The sequence below is a fragment of the Poecilia latipinna genome, unplaced genomic scaffold (genome assembly GCF_001443285.1).
Source record: "Poecilia latipinna isolate Pla-1442-1.1 unplaced genomic scaffold, P_latipinna-1.0 Scaffold1128, whole genome shotgun sequence".
NCBI lineage: Eukaryota > Metazoa > Chordata > Actinopteri > Cyprinodontiformes > Poeciliidae > Poecilia > Poecilia latipinna.
In genome coordinates this window covers 110746-128852 of record NW_015113744.1, presented here as the reverse complement: position 1 = coordinate 128852, position 18107 = coordinate 110746, and the positions used below count along the sequence as shown (strand labels likewise).

The 18107-nt window shown below is 42.1% G+C and overlaps 3 protein-coding genes across 7 annotated transcripts in view; 2 read left to right on the top strand and 1 right to left on the bottom strand.

The window, feature by feature from the left end:
- The window catches only part of nyap2a (neuronal tyrosine-phosphorylated phosphoinositide-3-kinase adaptor 2a), a 22421-nt gene extending 13777 nt beyond the window's left edge, over positions 1–8644 (bottom strand). The window contains exons 1-5 of one of the 5 annotated variants that reach the window (XM_015052729.1): positions 8299–8644; positions 4554–4770; positions 3679–3992; positions 1475–2512; positions 51–191 (exon numbers count right to left, since the gene is read on the bottom strand). In XM_015052729.1, coding sequence (XP_014908215.1) covers positions 51–191; positions 1475–2512; positions 3679–3992; positions 4554–4756 — 1696 coding nt within the window. In that variant the 5' untranslated portion in view covers positions 4757–4770; positions 8299–8644. Of the gene's footprint in view, positions 1–50; positions 192–1474; positions 2513–3678; positions 3993–4553; positions 4771–6030; positions 6194–8298 lie in introns of those variants that run through there. The other 4 variants (XM_015052730.1, XM_015052728.1, XM_015052727.1 and 1 more) reach the window with 4 other exon arrangements.
- Positions 8645–11464: 2820 nt separating this feature from the next.
- The window catches only part of LOC106959891 (sodium/potassium-transporting ATPase subunit beta-3-like), a 20113-nt gene continuing 13470 nt past the window's right edge, over positions 11465–18107 (top strand). The window contains exons 1-3 of the mRNA XM_015052736.1: positions 11465–11957; positions 17051–17179; positions 17496–17594. Of these exons, the coding sequence (XP_014908222.1) occupies positions 11639–11957; positions 17051–17179; positions 17496–17594 (547 nt within the window). The 5' untranslated portion in view covers positions 11465–11638. The remainder of the gene's footprint in view (positions 11958–17050; positions 17180–17495; positions 17595–18107) is intronic.
- Positions 11967–13160, top strand: LOC106959892 (chitin biosynthesis protein CHS5-like). The gene has a single exon (XM_015052737.1). It carries the CDS (start codon positions 12112–12114, stop codon positions 12439–12441), a length of 330 nt encoding a protein of 109 aa, XP_014908223.1. The 5' UTR covers positions 11967–12111; the 3' UTR covers positions 12442–13160.

Here is an 18107-nt window from a genome sequence, read left to right as displayed (position 1 = left end):
TTCTACCTTAGCGGCTGTTGATATTGCGGTTCAGTCTTCCGCGCCTCCCCCTCCTCCTCCTCCTCCTCCTCCTCCTCCGCCCGTCAGCATCATGGTGGGGCTCACAGAAGACCTCCCCATCCTGCTGGAAACTGGACTGGATTGTCCGTCTCTGTCTTTACTGTCGTGTCTTGGCAGAGTCTTGGAGTCTCCTGCAGAAATGAAGCAGAAATCAAACATCAGTGCAAACATGAAGAATCCAACAGAACATTCATCCTGCTGCTTCGGTTTGAGGCAACCAAAGCAACATGACGATGCAAAAGCTGGATGTATTTTTAAAAAAGGCAAATACAAACTCATTCTAGTATTTTTATCCCAGACAAAAATCTAGAAGTATTACAAGAGTTCACATATTTAGAGGTTATTGTTTAAAACAATTTGCTTAAACAAGTGAAAAAATGAAATTTAATATAATTTTAGATTAATTAGTAATAATCTAACTATAGAAAGTGCTAAATTATACTTTGATGTCATGTTTAGTCTTAATACAACATGTTGCTTGGCTTGCAAAACAGTTTTCAAACCAGTTGAAATGGTTTATAAACAAACAGTAAAGGTGTTGGATAAAACAGCCATGTTACAATCATCAACACTGAGTTACATCAGATATGACTTAAAAGAAATCCTCCGCCTTCAGGACGTCGTCCCAACATGGCTCCTCCATAAACCCTTTAACAACAGTTTTTTAGGAGCTGAGTGGGGGAGGAGCTGTGTCTCGAAGGCGGGGCTAGGTCCATCAAGGCGTTTTGTACGGCTGAATGGTTGCCATGGAGATTGAAGGATTTCTCAAAGATGGAAGAATCAAAGCAACCCTCCAGGTTGATGAAGGAATAACATTATAACATGATGAAAAGATAAAAAAGGGCATTTTACATAATACTGCCCCTTTAATGTTGTTTTATATATTTATTTTTTCGCATTATCTGTCAGTATGACTAGAGGTTAAATTAACCACCAGGCTATAATCTCATGTAAATGTTCATTAATACATATTTACAGTTTTTAAAGATAAACTTGAACCTCAGATTAGGTTCTACTAAGGGTTATGATAGTTTTGGGTTTTTCATTATAGTTTAGTTTTGGTTGTGAGTTTTTGTCTAATTCAGTTAGTTTTAAGTAGTTTTTAGAGTGTTTTTGCTGGTTTGTATTATTATTAGATAAACATCAGTTTGAAAGGCTAATAAATAGATCGATAAACACAAAACGAAGGGAGTCAGATCTCTAATTTCAGTACATTTTAGTTTTATAGACAGACGGCGTATTTCCAGTCAGTCACAGTTTTCTCCATTAATTATTGTTTTCATTTATTTCAGTTGATGAAAATGTTTAATCAGTTTCAGTTTTTGTTATTTTGTTAGTCTTAGTTAATTATGATAATCTTGGTTCTGGTTCTGTTCTTGCTCATCAGATTTCTCGTATTCTGTGACATTCTTACCTTCACCCTCTCTGCTCTTCCTCCCTGCTGAGCCCCTCTTCATCACCTGCCTGCCAGACGCAAACAGGTTGTTGAGTTCGTCCAGCGGGCTGGTGGGAGTCTGGCACCGCGCCGAGACGTTGTGCATGGAGCCGTGGGCGGAGGACGAGTTACTGAGTTTAGCTCCACCCTCTCCTGCCCTCTGTGAGGATGACGATGATGAGGAAGAGGAGCGGGGTATGCTTCCTCCTGCTATCAGAGTGTCATAAGGGGGCGGCCTCTTCAAACTCAGAGGAGTCAGAGCGCGCCCCATGCTGACCGGAGACGGGCATGCTGATTGGCTGCGGGGGTAGCCGTGACCGCTGTGGGCGGAGCTAGACGACTTGTAAAAACTGGAGGCAAGGGGAGGGGCTGATGAGCGACCAGAGGATGTGATTGTGTGAGTGTGGGACGCGTCCCGGTCCCGGTCTCGGTCTTTACGGTGGTGACCGGAGCTCTGTGGCTGCTCTGCTCCACCCGATTTACTCAAACTAACGTTTTCTAGCATAGGCAGACGAGTGACATCAAGCGGGGTGAGAGGGGACTCGTCGGAGTTGGGGGAGCACTGGACCGGGGCGGGCGGGAAGACGAGCAACGGAGGGCGGTGAGTCAGGAGGTTTGGGAAGGGTGGAGGAATGTCACAGAACGAACCGCGGGAAGACCACGCCTCACTGTCGATGATGGTAGACTGCACATCCTGTAGAAAGTCCTCCAGCATCGGGAACTTCATCTCCTCGTACACAGACTCGCTCTGCTCGTCGTCCACCGTTTCCTGACCTTTCAGTTCACGCAGGATGTTTCCGACCATCTCGATGTAAACCGGCTCTTCGTCGTCCGTGTCTCTGGATGCCGGGCTGTGACTCTGAGACGAGGATTTATCGTCTTGGAGGGAAGACTTCTTGCTGCAGTGGTTACGGACGTAGGACTCATCAAAAGAGGAGCTAAGCTGAGTGTTTGGGTCTCTCTTAGGTTTGGGTGGAGGCATCTTCCTGGATTCTTCACTGTGGTGATGGTATCGAGCTGCAGGCAAACAGAAACAACTGAGAATCCAAACAAATACTTACTTCTTATTCACCCTTAATGTTCAGTGACTTACAAAGTCGTATTTGTCTCCCCATCCGGCACATCTGATTCAAGTAAATCTATAATCTAATAGGACTGGACAACGACACAATAATGATAGCTATCGTGATAGGTACTTGATTAAAAGCAAAAGAAAACAAGTCCAATAAAATGTTGATAATTTCATTGAACTCCAAACAAGAACCATGTAGCATTCTGGGGGACGTAGGCAAAGGAAAGGCTTTAGCAGCTCAACCTCTCACAGCTAAGCTGTGGTTGGTGGCATCAACTCACTCACTCACTCTTTGGTTACCTAGCAACAACCTGGTGAGTAACTTGTTCAGTAGCAGTTTCGTGTTGACCCAACATACTTGGGCGTACTTCGGTCTTTGGAGGTCGACGTGAAAGCAAACGTCCACTGGACGTGTTCGCAAACAAGTTTGATAAGGTAGTTGAGCAACTAGCCCCTTTCTACTAAACACTCAGATACAAGCAAGTTTGCTGGTATTTATTTGGATACTAGCAAGTTTGGGAAACATGCTAGTATCCAGTCAAGTTGGATACAACTGGTACCTACATTTGGTACCAATGTGTACCAATTGTACATTAGTGTACGATGTACACAAATGTACACAATGTACCGACTATGAAATCTCAACCGTCTGCGGTCAGTGCACAGTCCACAGAATACATGCAGTACGCCTGAGTATGTGGGAGCAGTTTCATGTTTCGCCACCGTGGCCCATAACTGCTTAAAAATGAAAAAGATTGTGGTGGAGTTACAGGAGAAAACGAGTATAACAACTCAAGAGGAAGTTGTGGATAAAAAGCGAAGGTCACTTTACCAGTTTGGCTGTATTATGGATATTTAAAAGAAAACGGACTCATAAAAAATGCTTGTATTGTAATACTTTCTTCACCCAAATCACCCAACTCTATTATCCAATCAGCATGCCATTACGTTTGGTAGTAGTCCAAAATGACCCAGTTCATAGAAACCAAGTTTTGACAACAGCAGCATCAACAACGACCCGTGAGAGCTGAACACAACTGATCTGAAGGCTTCGGGGGTGTGGCTCCTGAGGAACGTCGGTCCCAAAGGACATGGATGATTCAAATCTCACCTTCTGAAAGTTCTGCACCATCTTTTGCTTCTTGATACTCTCTCTTTATGAAACCAGTGACTCCATCCACCGCCTCAGAGCTGCTGCTCAGTTTGGTGGTCGGGTCTCGCTTGGGTTTGGGTGGAGGTTGCTTGCGACTGTGGTTGGAGTCTTCCTCTCCACCGCCGACTGAGTGAAGAGACTGGGATCGCACAGTGAAGCCTTGGGTCGGCGTGGGCAGTCGGTCCTGTGGCGCCGGCATCGTCATGAAGCCCATCCTGAAATGTTTTCCAGAGTATGCCCCATCTGAGGCCGTGGCGACGTCTTCTCCAATCCTGGGAAAGACCAGGAGAATGTTGGGTTAGTGTGATCAACTGAAAAGATTCAGTCAAGCATCAGTAGAAAGGAATAAGAGGATATTTGTTTGATTCAGTTTAATTTTGGCCTCCAGTCGAACTGAGTCTACCGGACTATCAGTTGGGAAAACACCGTTAAAAAAACAGGACCATCATCAAGATTGCTCATGTTCTGTTGTAGATTGATATTGATCACTGACTTGTTAACATTTCTTAATGTAAACAAATCAAATTCTGCACCCTCATGTCATTCATCAGAACTAAACTTTCACCTCTTCATGTTTCCTTCATCTGAAAAACTTCAGTTGGTACCGTTTTATCCTGAGTCAGGAGGTTGATTAAAAGAACCAGTCAAATCATTTCAGTCTCATAATAAAAAAACTGAAGATTTAAGGAGAATTGAGACACAAGATGTTCAGCTGAAGACTTGCCAAGAGAACCTGCCTCTTCTTGATGGTCAAAATCCTGCATTTCAAAATAAAGTCTGATGAAGTGATATTGACAAACATGATCGTCTGAGTTACAAAACAGCCTGTTTACCTCTTAATGGCCTCTTCTTGCCGTCTCTTCTTCTGGTGTTTCTCCTGCAGGTAGGTCCAGTTGGTCTGGTTCCGGATGCGGTCGCTCTCTCTGGCGATGTCGGAAGCGTTTTGGATCACCAGACCGTCGTATGTCCGAAGCGCGCTGTCCTCCACGTACTGAAAGAACCTCCTGAAGGAAGACGCCTCTTCCTGAGAGGTCATGACTCCCCACGGATCTGAGGACGAGGAGAGAAGGTCACCCACGGGTCGGACTGTTGGCTCCATCTGGGTCTGTGGCTGACAGCTGACATTCAACTAAACCTGGAAAATTCAAGTAGAATGCTAGAAAGTCTGAGCATTTCTGAAACACAGACTCCAATATGGCCGCTCCTCACATCCATGTGGTGAAAACATGTTTATTTTACAAGAAAACCTTCTTGTAACAGAGAGTCTAAGATCAGTGCTAAACGAAGTGAATGCAACATCAAGTTGAGAAAATTAAAAGTTGTGTTTGTGTGTGGAAAGAAAAGCTCAGTATGATGTTCGTAATGGCTACTTGGGCGTCGCCATGTTGGAATCCCAACTTCTCTGACTATGCTAACTGGGACATCGCTAACTCAGTTGTGATGTCACTTCCTGCTCTGACTTCAGAGGTAACTGGAATTAAATTCACTGTCAGTCTGTCGGTTTGGTGCTAAGCTAAAGAAGCATTTCAGTGTTATTTTGTCGATTTGACCACATCCAGCTCAAATATCACAAATTTAGACTGAGATTCTTTAACTCTCAATTTGGTGATTATGAAACCTTTAGTTCTGTGTGAAAACACACAGAAATGAGCTTTAGCTGCTGTTTGTTCCCATTAAGATAACATTAAATTTAGAAAAGCATAAACAACATATACCAGCTACAAATTGACACTTCAGAATAAACTTAGTGGTTCTGATTTTTCTGAAAAAAAAAAAACAAAAAAAAAAAAACTAAATCTATAAGATGTCTAATTATTTTATCTTATTTACTAACAAAACTATCTTCATTTTTTTAAATTTCAGATCACTTTACAAAACATAAAGGCTTTTTGTCGGTTTATTGGGGCTGCCAGTCGATCTAAAAAGGTCATTTCCAAACAACTCAAGTCCATTTTTCTATGGACAGAAATCGGGGAACATTTTAAAAAGTTGCTGATCCTCATTTCCACAGAGAGTTGATGCAAAAAGTTGACACAAAGTTTGTGTATTAGGATTACTTTGTAAAGTAAATAATAAAAGAACCAACATGAGAAAATATGAGAAACAAAAACATAAAAACTGCAGCGGAAAACCAGGACAGAGTTTGTTCCTTGAACAGCTTCACTTCCTGCTTGTTTAGCTTGATTCTGAATTCAAACCGGTTCTCAGCAGAACCAGTCGGACTGTAAGCTGGTTTCTGATGCCCTAAATTCCTCAGAACGTTTGATTCTCTGATAGTTAATGCTATATATAACTGACAGTTAACCGTACAGATCAATAGAACCATCTGAAGGACTTTCAGTTCCTGCTGTTTGGTGTCTTTCTGAATCCTTCTGCTCTCCGTCCCCTCCCCCACCCCTCTGTCTCTCAGCATCCTTCTAAAAATGGAAGAGAGAGTCAGCCAGCGGTAACCTAGCAACAGCAGCATCTCTCAGAGGAGCATGATGTAATGCCTCCTTGTGTGCGGCTGATGAAGGGGAGCCGATGGAAGGAGGAGGCGGTGAGGGACAGATGTTCTCCTAACCCACCGGCGGGTCGATGTTTGGAAGACGGAGCATCTCCTGCCGCTCCACCCTGACGCCTCGTCTGCTGCTGATTCAATCACGTTCAGACATGAAGTCGATTCATTTATGTAACGTCTCTCCATCAACCACCTTCTGCATCCCAGAGACCTGAACTCGGCTCTGCTCTGGGTTCTGGTTCCCGATGGTTCTACCGCCGTTTCCGGCTCTGTGCTAATGCTTTCAGGAGCTGAGAATCAAATAATCTGCTGAATCTGAAATTCACAGCAGAGAGAATCCTGAGATGAACTGCTGCAGAGAACAGGAGGAAGCAAAACTGCAGAAATATCTGCTAAATGTCAGTTTCTGAAGGTCCTGCATGGATTTGACCCGAATCTGTCTGGTTCTGGAGAAAGTTAACAAGAACTTAAATGAACAAAGAAACCAGGGGCTGAAACAGTAATAGGTTCAATTCACTTTTTACAGAGTTTGGATGTGGTTTACTGATCTCAGTTTTAATTTACTAAATGACTAACTCCTTCAAAGAGCCTCAGAAACTGAGTTACTGTCTGGACAAACAGAACCATAAACAGAACCAAAGCCAAAACAGAAACTAAAGAGCTTAGAACAAAAACCAAGACTAGCAGACCAGAACAGGAACCCATAACAGAAGCTAAAGACAGAATCCTGAAAGAAAACTCAAAAAATTAGAACAAAAACCAAAACCAGTAAACAAGACCAAGAGAAAACAGGCTGATGGGTGGATGGACGGATGGATGGATGGACGGACGGACGGACGGACAGACGGACGGACGGACGTCTCGTCACTTCACTTCAGATGACCGACCGCTCACCATGATTCTTGTTCTGGTTCTGTTGTCGGTTTCATCTTGTGAAAAGGAAGTTGTTCCTGCCAACTGTCACCTCATGCTTGGTTTCAGGCTCTTCCTTAGTAAGTTTCCTATCAGTTTGTAAAACATCCTGATTTGGTCCGCCTTCTTTTACATGAGGGTCAGGTTGGTCAGAGCACCTTTAATTTCAGTCTGTCTATATAACTTGGTTGTACTGGTGTAAATTTGAGTTATTGTGAATTTCTGTGTGGAAATGAACTGAACCTGGTTTTATGTTGAAAGGACAGACTGTTTCGGATTGGATGGATGAATCTGAACCATCACTCAATGAAACCTTGTTTTATCATCTCCTGCCGCTCCACCCTGACGCCTCGTCTGCTGCTGATTCAATCACGTTCAGACATGAAGTCAATTCATTTATGTAACGTCTCACTGGTACTATCCCAGTTTCTGTCCCAAGGTGCTCTGGTTTCAGCCTGATGGTCAATTTGTCGTATTCCTGGTTTCTGTCTGGTTCTTCTCTATTTTCAGTTCTTTGGTCTTCGAGTTTTAGTCCACTGGTTGTCTGGTTTTGGTTTGGTGATCCATTGGTTTTATTTCTGGTTTCAGTCCAGTATTACCATGGTTTCTGTGCTGTTGTTGCTAGGTTTCAGTCCCATAAGCCTCTGGTTTCAGTCCTGCTGATCTCTGGTTTTGGTTTGTTGGTCCATTGGTTTCAGTCCAAGGGGTTCTGTTGTCAGTCCTGTGGTCTTCTGGCTTCTGTTCTTTCACTCTCTGGTTTCGATTTGCTTTAAAAATGTTGATCAGGAAGCCATATTGGATCACATTTGATCAGGAAGCCATATTGGATCACATTTGATCAGGTAGCCATATTGGATCACATCTAATCAGGCGGCCATGTTGAATCACGCCTGGGTCATTTCCTGTCTGCAACATTTCATGTTTGTTTTTATTTACCTAATTTATTCCTCATACCAGTTTCAAAATAAGACCCTATTTTACATTTACATATTTTTTATTTTGTTCTGCTTTCTGCTGAAAGATGGCGGCCATGTTGGAGGGAAATGGTTCTGGGTGGGAAGGAGCCGGATGTGTTTTGAGCAGACTTTATTGACACTTCGTTCTATCCACATCAAGCTGAAGGAAATGAGTGGAGCAGGCAGACATGTTGAAGACGTAAGGCTTACCTGAGGACCAGCGAGGACTCACACTCCCTCCATCCCTCCTTCAGTCCTCCCTCTGCTCAGATGGAGTGATGGAGCTTCCTGATGGCCAGAACTCAGAGGAAACGATGACTCTGATGTTTTTCTGCAGCAGCGATAATCCACCCTTCAACACCTCCTGCTGTCACAGCCTCCTCCTCCCCTCCTTTCCTCCTCACCTCCTTCCCTCCGTCCTGTCATAAATCCTCACAGCTCTCAGCCTTCGGCCGCGCACGCAACGGTCGGCTCAAGAAGCAGGAGGCTGAAACCACGGCAACCTGACAGCATCCTCAGCCTGCTGGCTCCTCCTCCTGCTGACGGTGGCTCGGTGTGTGTGTGTGTGTGTGTGTGTGTGTGTGTGTGTGTGTGTGATGAGGTCACATGGTGTTTCTCCACCGCCGTGTGATGTCACAGCTCTCTGATTTTCTGGACTCAGTTCAGTTCCTGTTGGATCAATGAGTGAAGTAGAAGTGAACATTTATCGTATCGATAATCATTAATTTTAATAAATTCCTTACCATAATAAGATTTTGATTTATTTTTCTTTTGATAAATTCCAAATAAAACTGTCTGTATTGTCAGGATTGTTATTTTGCTATTTTTTAAAACTGTTTGTTCAATAAAAGTGCATTAATATCAATTAATTTGAAAATATAATTAAATTCAGTTTCTGTCAGTACTTACCTAAAAAAGAAGCAATAAATAGCTCTTATTGTCACGTTTGTCATTATAATAGAACCAGAAAACCTTGTGATAAAACTTTTCACCCGCCCAGTGAAACAGTCTTAACGTCAGTCAACAGAACCAGAACCAGTGTGATTTCTATCACTAAATTGCACACAGCCACTGCTTTTAATCATATTTTCACATTTACTGAAACTCTCATTACACAAGCAGTGAACAAAATAGTAAAACTAACAGTTTTGTTGGGGTTTTAAACATCATTATATGGAATTTATTGTGTCAATGATAAATCAAAATTTTATCTTGACAAGAAATTTATCACGATAAATGATGCAATAAATGTCCAACTTTAGAGATTCAGGATCAGACGCTTTAGAGCCATTTTTGCCCAGAAACATCCCAGTTCGTCTGCTGGTTCTGGTCTGGATTCCTGAGGGAACCAGCTGCTCAATAACCAGTTGGACCAGTTGGACTGATCACATTTAGTGACTGATTTACTGAAATTATTCTGCAGATCTTCCTGAGTTTTTAAAATCAGAACCAGCAGCTGAAAAAGTATTTTTTTACTGATAAATTTAATGTTTGTGCAGGTCCACTTCCCGGTCTCATTCTTCTTTACTCCTGAATCCCACATGATCACATCACTTTAAAAAACCTCAAAAACGAACATATTCATGTTCCTGAAATGATTCCAGAGTATTTAGTTCCATCTGGACAGAGAGAGAATCATAAACATAAAACAAACACAAATAAAATGTTTTAATAATGAGTGCTGTACCTTTATTATCTTTATGTTTTAACCATCCTAACTTCTGCAGTCTGAGTTTTTGACCACAGGGTCAGAAAGCACTCAGGACATCAGCAGATATGAAACTGCATATTGTTCTACCGCAATGCATTCTGGGTACAGAGTAAATGTAATTTGCTGCACCGCGTCACGGGTGGAGAGCATGAGGAACACCAACAAAAAAGCTCTCAAAACAATTTATATGTATGAATTTTTGCATGTATCTGTTTAATCAGCATCTCTGGCTGTTTGTTTATTTAAGTGTATTTTTCTGAAAACCTCATTTTTTGTTTGTTTGTATATTTTCCACTTGTTCAATAAGCTTTATTTAAAAAGTAGCTTTATTTATGTAGAACCTTTCACAGTTCAGAAACCACAAAGTGTTTTACAAAATAAGATATAAAAACACAGAAGATAAACTGAAGGAGAGATAAAACAGAATATGTGACATAAAACAAGATAAAACCAAATAAAAGCCAAACTGAATGAATGTGTCTTCAGCTGCTTTTTAAAACTATGAAGAATATTAAAGAATACATGAAGAGAGGAAATGAAACTGCTGTGTACACAGACTTCAAAATAAGAGCATGAACATAAACATCTAATTACTTGAGGGATTCATAAAGTCGATCAACATAAATGTCCAATTTTATTCAACTGAAATTTAAAAAACAGACAAATTAGAACTAAAATTTATCTGGAGAATTAAAGCTAAAGATGTTAAACGTTTCCAAAGATAGCTAAAATGCTAAAGTGCTAAACAAAAAATTAGCTCTGCCACTAGCGCATTAGCAGATTAGCAATAGTTTACGCTCTGTTGCCCAAAACGAACTTTGACTGTCCTGAATCTGATTAGTTGATTTATTTTATATAATAATTTATAATTTTCTTTGCTTTTGGGTTTAATGTGATCAAGTCGCTCATTCGCGGTTCGGTGTTGGACTTTAACTGGACTTGTTTGGGTTTAAGTCAAACTCTCAGATTTTTGCTACTAAAGAAAATAAATAAGGACTCCATAACAGACTCTGTGTGTGAAAAATGGTCATCCTGAACACAAAACCGGTCAGATGGTTCTGATCGGGTTCATTAAGGAGAGGTGAACTGAAGTTCTGGTCGGGTCGGTTCTAACGGTACCACGATGGATCAGCTGAGGATGGACTCCTTCACATCTCCTCCTTCTGCTTCTCTGCTGCCATTTACCACTGCTGGTCACGTGACTTCATACCTTTTGGTGAGTGTGACATCAGAATGACATCACTCCGATTTGACCCAATGAGTTTGACTTCCTGTAGTCACGTGACTGTCACCTCTGGTGTGATTATATAACTTCAGATACAGTTTAATGTGATTTTGCATCATTTAGTCACACACTTGAAACAAACCTATTATATTATATTATATTATATTATATTATATTATATTATATTATATTATATTATATTATATTATAGATGAGAAGTGTGAGTAATCCTGAGGACTAGACTGTAAAAATGCCTCCTCACATAAAAGGTCACGTGATTTAATTGCTGTTTAATTAATAAATTAACTAAGTAATTAATTTAGTTAATTAATCAAACCTTCTCCTCTCAGCTTCTCCCTGACTCCATCACTGGAGACCCTCAGGACTCCGTAATGCGCATGCGCCGCGTTCTGCAGCAGTCCGTGCGCTGCCGTGTGTGGGTGAGTCAGCGCGCATTCTCTTACGTGCGCGCGCGAGTGTGTGTGTGTGTGTGTGTGTGTGTGTGTGTGTGTGTGTGTGCTGGGCTCCAGAGCGAGCATCGCTGACAGACCCAACGGATCGCTGCAAGCGCAGATTAATTAGCCCGGTTCGGATCAGCCCGGCGCCGCACCAGCATGTCGTCCGCCCCAGAAGTCCAGAACCAAGAACCGAACCAGGAGCCGCCGAAAGAGACGAACGCGGAGCAGAAACCGGAGGAGAAAGAGGCGCTGGGGGAAGAGAAGGATGCGGCGAAGGAGGAGGGGAAGGTGGGAGAGAAGGAGGAGAAAACGGAGGAGAAAAAGGAGGAGAAGAAGAAAGAGGAGGAAGAGAAGGACAAGAAGAAGAAGGAGCAGAAAAAGGAGGAGAAGAAGGAGGAGAAGAAGGAATCATGGAAGGATTTCATCTACAACCCGCGGACCGGAGAGTTCCTGGGCCGAACCGCCAGCAGCTGGGGTAAGAGGCGGCCTGGGCCGCGCACCAGGCTCGGTTCTGATCGATTCAACCGAACCGAAGCTCGGCATGGTGTATTCATTTATCAAAGGTTCTGCTGCTGCTGCGGCCCGAACCGAACTGAGCCAATATCCGGACAATAAAGAGTTAATGTTTAATGATGTCAAATATGTGCAGATTATATTCATGGTGCCGGTTTAATGGACCAGTCCAGATTAACAAACCAGTCCAGATTAACAAACCAGTCCAGAATAATAAACCAGTCCAGATTAATAATAAACCAGTCCAGATGAACAAACCAGTCCAGATTAATAATAAACCAGTCCAGATTAACAAACCAGTCCAGAATAATAAAAAACCAGTCCAGATTAACAAACCAGTCCAGGTTAATAATAAACCAGTCCAGATTAACAAACCAGTCCAGATTAATAATAAACCAGTCCAGATTAATAAACCAGTCCAGATTAGTACCAGTTCAGCTCATTAAATGGGTCCAGAATATGAAACCCGTCCAGCTTATTAAACCAGATCAGACTCCCGTGAAACCAGTTCGGCTCTGAGTTTCACCATCTTCTGACCTAAATGTTTAAACGTTGATCAAAATAAACTAAAATAAAAGCTTTTCAGTATTTTTCTGTTTTCTTTCGTCATAACCGTTTTACCAAAAATAATTATTTTACAATTTAATGAATGAATTCACAAACCTAAAGCTTTAATTTACTAACTTTTTTTGTTTCAATTAAAAGTGTAACGTTTTGCCAGAGGAAATAAAAAAGTGGAATCATTTTCATGCGGTGAGTTTCATTTTGTTGCAGCTACTTCCTGTTACCGTCCTCCATTAATGGAATTAAATTACAATAATGCCCTCTTTATGCAGTTTTTGTTCCTAAAAATAATTTATTTTTATAAAGATGAACGATCATCTGAAACATTTATACGGGTCACACAAAGTTCAGCAGCTGAAACTGTTTGGCTGACATGGTAAGAACGGCCAACAGGGGGCAGCAGTGAGTAAAGGTCAAAATCTGACGGAAAATTAATTCAAATGATGAAGGCAGCCATTAGAACGAGTTTAACGTCAAAAGAACTTCACAGACTGCTGCGGATTCCTGCGACTGCATATCTGACAGGAAGGTCATGAGAGAAACAAGAAGTGAGACAAAGTAAAGTGCAGCCACTCTGGGAGAAAATACAAACTAAAATCTTTTGCAAAAAAAAGCATTTTAAGGGCTTAGAAGAAAATCATAAAACTGAAAGGTTGATGTTGTTCTAGCCCGTTTTTGGTTGATATTCTCGGCTGAAAACTGGATCTTATGAGTCCGTTGGTCTGAAAAGGGACTGTAGAGTCAGAACCTGAATGTCTGGAAAACATCGGATCGGCGCATGAAGAGTTGGACGCTATTGCCTTGTCCTTAAAGCTGCAGTAACTTTAATAAATAAAATGTTTTTTACATATTTGTTAAAACTCTCCCATGTTTTAATAAATTATGAGAAATATAATCTAAGAAGATTGATCTCCTCTCTAAGCTACTACTGAAGAAAAGCACAGCTACCAACCAAAATCAACCAATCAGAGCCAGCAGGAGGGGCTTAGCGCTGTCAATCATCCGTATGTACTGCTGCTAAATGTGCTAATGGAGAAATAACTTAACATTACAGGAAAATAGTTTTTCTGCTGTCATCGGTTGCCAGGCTAGGTGGGGGGGCATGATTGACCGCACTAAGTCCCGCCTCCTGGATCTGATTGGTTGTTTCTAGTTAGCAGTGGGAGAAGGCAGAGAAGCTCATTTTTTCACATTTTATCTGTCTCATAGCTAACTGTCACGACATGGTGAGTTTTAATAAAAACATAAGAAAATAATTTTTTTAAATATAAAAATTAGATGCTGCAGCTTTAAGGCAACGTTATCAGGCAGTGACCAGAGTTTGGATAGGAAGTGAAGATCAGCCGACTCAGAAGATTCTAGTTTGACCTGTCAGGAGTCGTTACTAGGCTCTAACAAGGCTGAGACGTACAGTACTTCAAATATCCAAGAACCAGTTCTGCCCCCTGGTGGCTGGTGTAGATATGGGCGCTACATGTCTTTCCAAGGTCCTGAATTTCTTACTATCCATCCATTTTCTTGCACCTTGTCCCTTCGTGGGGTCAGGACGGTTGCTGGTGCCTCTCTAGCTAACGTTCCGGGCGAGAGGCGGGGTCACCCTGGACAGGTCGCCAGTCTGTCACAGGGCAACACAGAGACATACAGGACAAACACCATGCACACACACACTCACACCTAGGGAGAATTTAGAGGAAGCCGGAGTACCTGGAGAGAACCCACCATGCACAGGGAGAACATGCAGACTCCATGCAGAAAGACCCCGGGCCGGGAATCGAACCCAGAACCTTCTTGCTACAAGGCAACAGTTCTACCAACTGCACCACTGTGCAGCCCAACTTCTTACTAGTAAACCAAAATATTAAGAAAACTGGTGAGAAAAAAGAAATATGTGCCTCCTTATAGGTTTAGAGAAAAATAAACGTAAAACTGATTAATATCTGACTAACTGACCTTTAACAAGAGGTCTTTTGAGTTTGGGCCCCATCTGTTCTGGTTCAGCCACATTGGAAGGTTTTCTAACATGATCAGCCTGTTTAAGACCAATAATTGATTGGTATTCAATCGTTTTGAAGACCAAACCTTTAGGCTAGGCTCCTTTGATGTGATCATTTAGAGTCAAACTTGAAACTGAATGATAAATCTGACTAACTCCACAGTCCCAACTCTCACCTGGATGGAGTTTGAACCTGTTCCTGCTATCAGCTCACCTGAAATAAATTTCAACTTCTCCTGGTTTCAAGCCAACAGAAATCCTTCCGCTATCATTATCGGTTTGTTCCATCAGACTTCAGTGTTTGGTCCTTATCCTTATCTGCTCTCTGCTGGATACCACCAGATTTCTGGACTGCCTGTTTCTGTAGAAATGTTTAAAATTGGACTCAGATTATTTTTGCTTCATCTGCTGCCTCTGTTTGTTTGACAGCCCAGTTTACTCAAATCAAACCAACTGACACCACATCTGAAGGCCCAGTCAGAGTTGTCTGAACATTTACTGCATAACTGCTCCCTGAAGATGTATTGTTAAGCTGATATGTGCTGCTTCATGCATTATTCAAACAGACATTAATGCTGAGATATTTTACTAATGTGTCAGCAGTTGTGGCCACAAATCAAATCGATTCTGAATAAACCAGAGTTAAATGTTGCTTTTAGTGGATATCTGGGCTGCAACGAGACACTGAAACTTACTACTCAACTCATAACTGAACACATTTAACATTGTATAAAAACATTCAGTTAATTTACTTTTTATTTTCAAGTATTTGACATCAACTCTCTTCTTCATGAAAGGGAAACAAAAAAGGAGTTGCATCAGATTTTAGCGGTTGGAGGATTTCTCTTTTGTTTTTAGGTAAAGATCAAGAGCCATTTCTTCCGCTAGCGCTTGGCTAGCACGTTTGTTTTGATTGTATTTACCCAGAATGCCCTGCGCTTCCTGGTTTTGCAGCGGTCTCTCTTTTAGCATTCGAACCACACCAGTTAACTTCGACCGAACCCAGACTGAGGTTTGTCGGTAAGCCCGAGTTCGATTAGCATCCACACCTCACCAAACGAACCGGACTTTCCAGGCAGACGGACTGGACTTGGATTAAAGCGGACGAAACAGTGCCGGTGGGAGTGCAGCCTTAAAATTACATTAATAACAAAACTATTGCTACCTATATGTGATTTTTTTTTTCATTGTAGTCTGAAAAAATTTAATTTGTACCATTTCCATTTCTGTTATTAAATCGGGTTCGTAGCCGAAAGTTTTCAAATGTCTGCAGTCTGAACCGTCGTGTCACATTTTATCCGACTTTTACATCATTGACGTGAAACATGCGTCATAATTCTGCAGCAGAAGAAGACAGACGGTAAATCTGCACATAAACAATGTCTGGAAATGATATAATGAAGTGATGAAAGAAGTCTGAGTCAGTGAACGCATCACATACCAACCTCCTGGTCCGACTCCATTTCCAGACAGAACCGGGTCAGAAGCTGCAGTCAGTGCTTCACTGAAGACCGTTGCTGTTTGATGGACTTTCTTTTTATCTGCTTCCTTCGTCTTGTTATGATCTGGTGAAGATCTCAGCTTGCATTGGTAAATAAATTTAAAATCCATCCATAGAAGGCGACGTCCATTGTTACTGCCGGAAACAGAAGTCTGCTGAGTGACGTCTATGTTCTTCTTCGCATGCGGGTCACTTTGTTGTCGTAATACAGAAGTCCAATTGCTACTGCATTTAATTAGTAATACGAATAAAATCAGATATCAGCAAAAAAGGTAAATTGAGCATCAAGACTTGCTGTGTGTGTAGACTTAGTTACCAAATGAATTAATTTAGACATAATTCTAGCCACTAGATGGGAGCAAAAACAAAAAAGGATTTTTGGAATGTGTTAAATATGCATAAACAGGCATTGGTGGTGTGGAATAACCTCATTGGGTTTGTGATGATTTGAGGCAAACTGTGTTAAACGAAGAATGAGATAAAGGAATGATAAAAAATATTTCATTTATCCTGTTCAGCATCACAACATGAAAGAGGAGAACTAAACTTTGGGAGCGATTTTTTTGAGGAGTTGATTCTTTTCGCAATCAACTGGATGCTTGTGCTCCTTTAATACTAAGTAAAATAAATAAAGTCTTTATTGTCATTGTACTGTCCTGTACAGAGTACACAGAGGCTACAATTGACAACAAATGCAAAAGAAATGTGTTGTACCAAAATTATTTTGAAAATTTAAAAAGACTATTTGTCTATAAAATTGTAAAAGAAATTAAAAAAAATGTCCATCTGCATTAATTGCTGTTGCTTTCAGGTTATATTTGCCTGTAGAACTGTGGTTGGGGGCCACACAAATTCATCCAGAGGACTGCACACGGCCCCCAAGCCACACTTTGGACACCTCTGGTTTAAGCCAACTGCAGTCACTTAGCCAACACTTTCACTTCCTGTTTGTTTCTGCAGATATAAACAAAGAAATGTTTGATTTTTTTTCCTTTAGGTCTCATTTTCCTCTTCTACCTCATCTTTTATGGCGTCCTGACGGGAATGTTCATCCTCACCATATGGGTGATGCTGCAGACGCTGGATGACGCCGTTCCCCGGCACCAGGACCGCCTGGCCTCTCCAGGTGACCCCACCGCCACTGCCAGCTGCTGCAGGATGCTGCATAACGCTGCATGATGCTGCAGGATGCTGCAGGATGCTGCATAACGCTGCATGATGCTGCATAACGTTGCAGGATGCAGCGTGATGCTGCTAGCTGCTGCAGGATGCAGCATGATGCTGCTAGCTGCTGCAGGATGCAGCATGATGCTGCTAGCTGCTGCAGGATGCTGCATGATGCTGCTAGCTGCTGCAGGATGCTGCATGATGCTGCTAGCTGCTGCAGGATGCTGCAGCTGTGTTCTCTCTGCCTCATGACTTCATGCGTTGCTTTGTTTCAGGTCTGGTTGTTCGTCCTCATGCTGTTGAGATTTCCTACAACTGCTCGGATCCAACTAAATACAACCCGTACGTCCAGCAGCTGCACGACCTTCTGCAGCGTGAGTCAAACCCAGATACTCCATGTTTTAGAGCACATGTGTCAAACTCAAGGCATGGGGGCCAAATCCGACCCGCCAGAGCTTTTTTTGTGGCCCTCCAGTCTCCAGAAGGGAGACATAAAGAGAACCTTCAAGATAACAATTGTGTGCCTAAAGGGGCAGTATTATGTGTTTTCCAGGCACATTGCACCATTTTATACCATAATCAGGTAACAATGTTACTTTTATGACTCAAAGACATTTTGCTTCCTAATTTAATGCCTTGAAATTGGGCCTCTGTCTCTTTAAAAACTCCCCCTCTTTCTGAAGCTCTGCCTGCAGGAAGTCATCCCAACATGGCTCCTCTACTAATCTGTTTTTACCAGCGTTGCTCTGAGCAGCAGCTCCTATAATGAGCTCAGCAGCTCCACCAGGTGTTTGCTAATGGCTCCTGGATAGTCTGAAGATCTGAGTGGGGGAGGAGCTGCGCCTCAAAGGCGGGGCCACGCCCCCCCGGGCGTTTTTGACATCTGA

Excerpts from the sequence above, each read along its gene's own strand:
- LOC106959892 (XM_015052737.1), top strand. The coding sequence starts at position 12,112 with ATGATGTCAAATATGTGCAGATTATATTCATGGTGCCGGTTTAATGGA.